General features: G+C 60.5%; 1 protein-coding gene across 1 annotated transcript in view; it reads left to right on the forward strand.

Moving 5' to 3' along the window:
• The first annotated feature begins 850 nt into the window (after positions 1-850).
• TM4SF5 (transmembrane 4 L six family member 5) overlaps positions 851-6,877 on the forward strand; it is a 6,894-nt gene continuing 867 nt past the window's right edge. The window contains exons 1-3 of the mRNA XM_039224882.1: positions 851-1,267; positions 6,161-6,241; positions 6,537-6,673. Of these exons, the coding sequence (XP_039080813.1) occupies positions 1,094-1,267; positions 6,161-6,241; positions 6,537-6,673 (392 nt within the window). The 5' untranslated portion in view covers positions 851-1,093. The remainder of the gene's footprint in view (positions 1,268-6,160; positions 6,242-6,536; positions 6,674-6,877) is intronic.

Raw genomic sequence — 6,877 nt, forward strand, 5'->3', positions numbered from 1 at the left:
AGGCATGGCTGGATCTGGAAGTTCAAACAAGGCCGTCAGGACTGTTTCTCTCCATCTCTTCATTGCTCTTTCTTGCTCTTTCCCCTGGACCGACTCTGCTCTCCGGCAGCCAGGCCCTCGAGCCACCGGCACCTTCCGTATCCCGGACAGAAAGAGAACTTCTGCCACCCCAGAGTGAGGACCCAAAGCAGAAGCGGACTCTCTCGGGACCAGCTTGGGTCTCCTGGCCATCACCGAATCAAACACTGGGGCTGGGGACTAGAGTGTTCTTTTTTTTTTTTTTCTAGGAGAGAGAGAGAGAGAGACAGTGTGAGCAGGGGAGGGTCAGAAACAGAGGGAGACAGAGACTCTGAAACAGGCTCCAGGCTCTGAGCTGTCAGCACAGAGCCCGACGCGGGGCTCGAACCCACGAACCGCGAGATCATGACCTAAGCGAAAGTCGGATGCTTAACCGACTAAGCCACCCAGGCGCCCCGAGACTAGAATGTTCTAATCAGTCGGTCCTCGGGCCAGCCCGGCCTGAGAGACAGGCGTGGCCTCCCCAGGAGGAGGGCTTGATGAACACAGAGGCAGGAGACGCGGAGGGGACACTGCGGGTCCACCCCGTTCCTCCAGTGTCCTTCCCGGGGTGGGGGGGAGGCCTCCCGCGGGACGGCCACCACCCCCCTGCTTAGCGCATTCCCGGTTACCAAACGCTTCTCAGGGGTCGCATGCAGCCCCACGACCCGCACGCGTGACGGGCATCACTGCACCCCGAGCCTGGCAGGCGGCTCCGGGGCGCGGCAGGGGGCGCTGGGCTGAGTGACGCGCCTGCGGGCGGGGAGCCCACAGGGGCTGCGGAGCGGTGTGCGCCCCGCGGAGGAGGAACCCCGACCACACCGGCCTCGGGCAACTTCCTGGGTCGCGCTCCCCACCCCCCGCGCGACGAGCAGCAGCCCCTCGGCTCTCTGCGCGCTCCCCTGCCTCTCCCTTATCTCCCCCTGCCGGCGTCCGCCACACCCCTCCCCAACCTTTGTACCTTGCTCCCGAATGGTCTTCCCCGGCGCGGGCCCCGGCTCACTTTCACTCGCCGCTCTCGGGACAGCGCCCCGCCATGTGCACCGGGAAGTGCTCCCGCTTCGTGGGGCTCACCCTCATCCCGCTCTCCCTGCTCTGCATCCTGGCCAACGCGCTCCTGCTGGTGCCGGACGGGAAGACCTCCTGGACCGACAGCCGCCTCAGCCTGCAAGTGTGGCTCCTGGGCGGCTTCGTCGGCGGGGGCCTGATGGTGAGCCGGGGGCGGGGGGGGGCGCTGCGGGGCTCGGCCGGCGGGGGGAGGGGCGCGCGGCTGCCTGGGGGAGGGGCGGCCGCGCGAGCTGGGGCCCTGGAGCCGCGCCCCCCCCCCAAACTGGGCTCCGCGGGTCCTGGAGGAGCCCCGGGGTCCTGAGCTGAAGGCGGAGGGAAAAGAGAAGGAAAGACGGAGCCCGTAAGCCGCTTCCCTTCGGGGTGGGGAGGACGCGCTCCCTGGGCCCCCCTGACCCGCCTCCCCCATCCCTGCTGCTGCAGCAGCTGCTGGGGACGCCTCCCTGCAAGGGCCCCGGGCCAGGTGGAGGCGGGCCGTTATCAGGGCAGGATGTCGAGGGACACGGAGGGTGGGCGCGGGGACACTGGGGCCGGGAGCTGGGTGTCAGGAGGGTCATCCCACCTGTGGCCCAGCCCGGCTCCCGGATGCCCCCCCACCTCCCACCCCCCCCGCCCCCCCCCGTACCCCACAAACTCCCAACTCAGGCCAGCGTGGTGGGGAAGGCGCCTGTGTCTTCCTGGAGCCCCGGGTCTGTCCGAAGTGGGGGGCGGGGGGGCGGGGGCCTCCTGACCGCATCCTCCGAGCCCTCCCTGTTTAGGGGAACTTCCGGAAGGAAGGTCAGGGTAGTTTAACGTCCTAACGGGCCCGTAGACCAGAGATCTGCCCAGCGCGGCTCCGCACTTCTCAGGCGGCCGATGGGCAAACCCCAGGGGACAAGGCTTCTGTGCCTGTTCCTCCCAGGCCTCCACGCTCACCCAGTGTCACACCGCACCCCCCTCCTCCAGCCCCAACACCCTCCCCTCCCCACGATCCAACCAGCCTGTTTCCGGGAAGACCCCCCCCCCAGAGGATGGCCCCTTACCCGCGCTCCCTCCCAGCTGCGTTCTTCACACCCCCAGGCCCCGGGCTGCTCCTAAGCTACGCCCCCCCCCCCACAGGCCAAGTCCCTGCTCTCCCTGAAGCTGGGGGGCCCACGAGGGAGCCACACACTATCAAAGGGGGGAGCAGGAAGCTCCGTGGGAGCCAGGACTCCCGTTCTGTAGCCTGCTCTGCACCAGGCGCCTCGTCCCTGCCTTGGACTCGACAGGTGCTTGATTAAAAGTCTGCGAGCAAAGCAAACAAATGAGCAAGAGGGTTTCAGGTCGGAGTCGAGTCACCGGGGACAGAGCCCCTTCTGAGGGCAAGTGGGGACACCACAGTTGATAGCATCTTCTTTTGTCGTTTTATTTTTCCCTAATGTTTATTTCTGAGAGAGAAAGAGGGAGAGAGACAGAGCACAAATGAGGGAGGGGCAGAGAGAGAGGGAGACACAGCATCCCAAGCAGGCTCCAGGCTCTGAGCTGTCAGCACAGAGACCTACGCGGGACTTGAACCCACGAACCGTGAGATCATGACCTGAGCCGAAACCAAGAGCCGGACACTTGACCAACTGAGCCACCCAGGCGCCCCTACTTTTATTTTAATTCTTTTTTTTTTTAAAGTAAACTTGGGGCGCCTGGGTGGCGTAGTCGGTTAAGCGTCCGACTTTCGCTTAGGTCATGATCTCGCAGTTCGTGGGTTCGAGCCCCGCGTCGGGCTCTGTGCTGACTGCCAGCTCAGAGCCTGGAGCCTGTTTCAGTCTGTGACTCCCTCTCTCTCTCTCCCCCCCCTGCTCACGCTGTCTCTCTCTCTCTCTCTCTCTCCTCTAGAAATAAATAAAAATATTAAAAAAAAAAAAAGGTAAACTCTATGCCACACGCGGGGCTCCAACTCACAACCCTGAGATCAAGAGCTACAGGCTCTACCAAATGAGCCAGCCGGGTGCCGCTGTGTGTAGCATTTTCAAGGAAGGCGTGGATGGGATGCCCTCTGAGCTGGGACCCAGGAGGCAGCCGTCCACACTGCAGACAGGGCACTGGGAGGTGCACAGCCTCGAGCGCCCATCTGAGGATGGCGAAGGTGCAGGTGCAGCCGAGGCTTAATGGCATGAGCTGGGGGTGGGGACAGGCCCCCCCCTACGGGGGACGTGAGCTTTATCATAAGTCAACACAGTAAACCAGCACAGGACTTTTTACCTTGTTCTGAGCTTTCGAGAAACTTTTTGAACTTCTTTAAAGTCCTACAGCTAAATGCCCAGATCCCCAGTGTACTGCTCAATGGAATTTTACAAAGCGAACCCGCCCGCGGACCCAGCACTCAGACCAAGACACGGGTCATTACCAGAACCCCAGACGTGCCTCCCTCACCAGGCATGGCCCCCCACAGACAAGAGCCCCGGCGACCCTGATTCTAGCCCCGCAGGCTGGTGTGCCCTGGTCAGCACTTTACAGAAATGGAATCCCACCGTATAGCAATTTTGTGTCTGGCTTCTCCAGCTCAGCCCAGGCCTGGGAGGTTCTCCTATATCATCAGGGAGAGTCGGAGTCTGTTATTTCTTGTGCATCCCCGTGTGTGAATATACCACCGTCAACGTAAACATCCTGCCAAACATCGATGGATGTTTGGACAGGCTCCCGATTCGGGTTGATTATAAGTAACGGTGCTATAAACGTCCCTGTAAATGTCGTTAGGGGAACTTATGTTTGTGCTGCTGTTGGGTGGATACTTAGGGGTGGAATTGCTGGGGTTGGTTTTTTTTTTTTTTAGTGTTTATTTACTATTAAGAGAGAGAGCGTGTGCACAAGTGGGGGGAGGGGCAAAGGGAGAGGGAGACAGAGGATCCGAAGCAGGGTCTATGTGGACAGCAGAGAGGCCGATGCAGGGCAGGCTTGACTCAGGAACCTTGAGATCATGTCCTGAGCCAAAGTCAGATTCTTAACTGACTGAGGCCCCCAGGCGCCCTGAAAGTGCTGATTCTTAAGGTATGCAAGTATTCAGTGCTAACAGAGTTTTCTGAAGTTCTGATACCAATTTCATTCCCATCAACAAACTATTAGAGTTTTAGTAGCTCCATTCTCTCCTGGATTTAAGAAGATCCTGCTGATGGGCGCCTGGGTGGCTCAGTTGGTTACGCGTCAGACTTTGGCTCAGGTCATGATCTCACAGTTGGTGACTTTGAGTCCTGCGTCAGCTCTGTGCTGACAGCTTGGATCCTAGAGCCTGCTTTCGAGTCTGTGTCTCCCTCTCTCTCTGCTCCTCCCCTGCGTGCTCCGTGTGTGTGTGTGCACGTGTGTGCGTGTGTGTGAAAAAAAAAAGCAGATCCCACTGGCTCCTGTGTGGACTAGGAGTCAGCAGGTGAGGCAGAACCAGATGGAGGTCACGGAGGCCGTCCAGGAGAGCGGCAGTGGCCGAGAATGGGCCAGTGGCCAAGCAGGCAGCTCCAAGCCGTAAACTCAGTGTTTCCTTCTATGCTTACCAAGACCTTGGCATAGATGCAGGCACCGAGTAAGACAGAGGAGCTTGGACGAGAAAAGGAAACGAACACTTTGCCTGAGAAAGTAGAAATCTCAAGCAGGTGGGTCACTGGAAATTGGTAAATCCCGAAGGCCATTCTAGCTGTCTTTGGATCTAGGAGCTTGTCAGGAAGCATTCTGCCCTGAGAGGCTAAGCCGGGAGCCCAGCGCTGGCCCTAGACCAGCCTGGCCTAGAGAGCTCAGTCTTGATAGGCTACTCTGACGACGCCCTGAAGGACCTGAGCAGAGAAAAGACCGGCAGAAAGTCTGGTGATAACAACATAAGATCTAGTGTGCGGCATCGTGGAGGCCAAACAGATATAAGGAGGGGAAAGAGATACAGAGATCTGGTAGAGATGCTGAGAACAGCATCCTCGTGGGAGGTGACTGGGGACGGACTCTGCAGACCAAAGAAGAGACAGATTCAAGAACCATTAAAGGAAAAGTCGAGAAGCCTCGAGGTCTGGCTGGGTGTGGAGGATTCAAGTTTTTCAGCCTGGGTGACCTACAGAGTATTTCCAGGGATGGAAACAAACAAAAAGTCACAGGGAGGCGAACCGGGGGAATTTGGGGGGAATCGTGAGGTCAGCATGAGGCTGGCTGGTTGGAGTTAAAGCCAAGACACGGAAATGAACTTACCCTTGAGCAGTCAGATTAGAATCTGGAGGTGGGTCCTGTACCAGGTGACAGGTGACACCCTGAGAGGGGAGGGGCTGAGAAGGCCACAGGGCTGCAGGAGCTGAGCCCTAGGTCCTATCAGAGCACTCACAAGGCTCTCCCCCACCCTCCACACAACCCCGGCTCCCCAGACCCTCCAACACCGCCATTCCTTCCTGCTGCTCAGGGGACTTCCAGTCATTGTGACCCTTCACTCTGAGCCAGTCTTGACGTCAGGTGGACCTGTTATTTCATTAATAAACTCTGAGGGGGCGCCTGGGTGGCTCAGTCGGTTAAGCCTCCGACTTCGGCTCAGGTCATGATCTCAAGGTTCGTGGGTTCCAGCCCCGCGTCGGGCTCTGTGCTGACAGCTAGCTCGGAGCCTGGAGCCTGTTTCAGATTCTGTGTCTCCCTCTCTCTCTGACCCTGCTCACGCTGCCTCTCTCTCTCTCTCAGAAATAATAAATAAATAAACATTAAAAACAATTTTTTAAGATAAAGCCTGATACGGGTCTTGAAGACCCACAGAGATGAATCAATTCATGGAGGGGGAAGTGAGCACAGGCATGGACCCTAAGCCCCCTCGACTCCAGTTCAGGAGGCCCCTACTGAGTGTCAAGGTTTGCAAAGGACATGGGCCCTGTCACTGGAGGCTGCCATGTGAATACAGATAAGTAGACACGTAAATAATGATAAATTAAGGTAGAGCCCCAAGGCACTCGAGGGGCAGTGGGGAGAAGGTCTTCCCGCGGTCCGAAGGGCTGAGGCCATCCCAGCCCCTCCAGGAGGCCGCGGGGCGGCGCTGGGGCGGGGGCGGGGGGCCGGCTGCCACGCTGACTGTCCTCCGCAGGTGCTGTGTCCCGGGATCTCCGCCGTCCGCGCGGGGGGCAAGGGCTGCTGCGGTGCGGGCTGCTGCGGAAACCGCTGCAGGGTAAGATCCAAATCGGGGTTCGGTCTGTGACCAGGTCCCCGCAGGTCTCCGTGATCTGAGGCCACGGTCCCCCTAGCTACGGGAGCTCCCCTGCAGAGTCCCAGGGGCCACCGCACCCCTCCCTCGCCGCGCAAACTTCGGCCTGGGCGGGCCTGCGGAGGGGTCTCTGGCTCGCAGGGTCAGCCAAGGCCACGTCCGAGGCCTTGCCGGGAGATGTATTCTCCACGCGCCTCGAGGCGCGCGCACGAGCGGGCAGGGCGCGACCCCGCTCACCTGTCGCGCACCCCGCCCGCAGATGCTGCGCTCCGTCTTCTGCTCGGCCTTCGGGTTGCTGGGCGCCATCTACTGCCTCTCGGTGTCGGCAGCCGGGCTCCGAGTTGGACCCAAATGCTTAATAAACGGCCAGTGGGACTACCACTTCCAGGACACCTCGTAAGGCCGCGCGCGCCCCGCTCCGCCTGTCCCCACCTGCCTTTCCCCCCTGCATCGGGGACCTCCGCGGGGCGCTCCTCCACGTGGGCCAGGGGAGTCTTCGGCCCCCCCCACCCCGCCCCCTCCTCCCCCCCGCCCCACCGCCACCCCGCCCCCACCTCCACCCCTCCCCCACTCCACCCCACCCCCTCCCCGCCCCCACCC

This window comes from Hyaena hyaena, unplaced genomic scaffold, assembly GCF_003009895.1.
Source record: "Hyaena hyaena isolate Hyena2069 unplaced genomic scaffold, ASM300989v1 scaffold_1811, whole genome shotgun sequence".
In the NCBI taxonomy this organism is placed as follows: domain Eukaryota; kingdom Metazoa; phylum Chordata; class Mammalia; order Carnivora; family Hyaenidae; genus Hyaena; species Hyaena hyaena.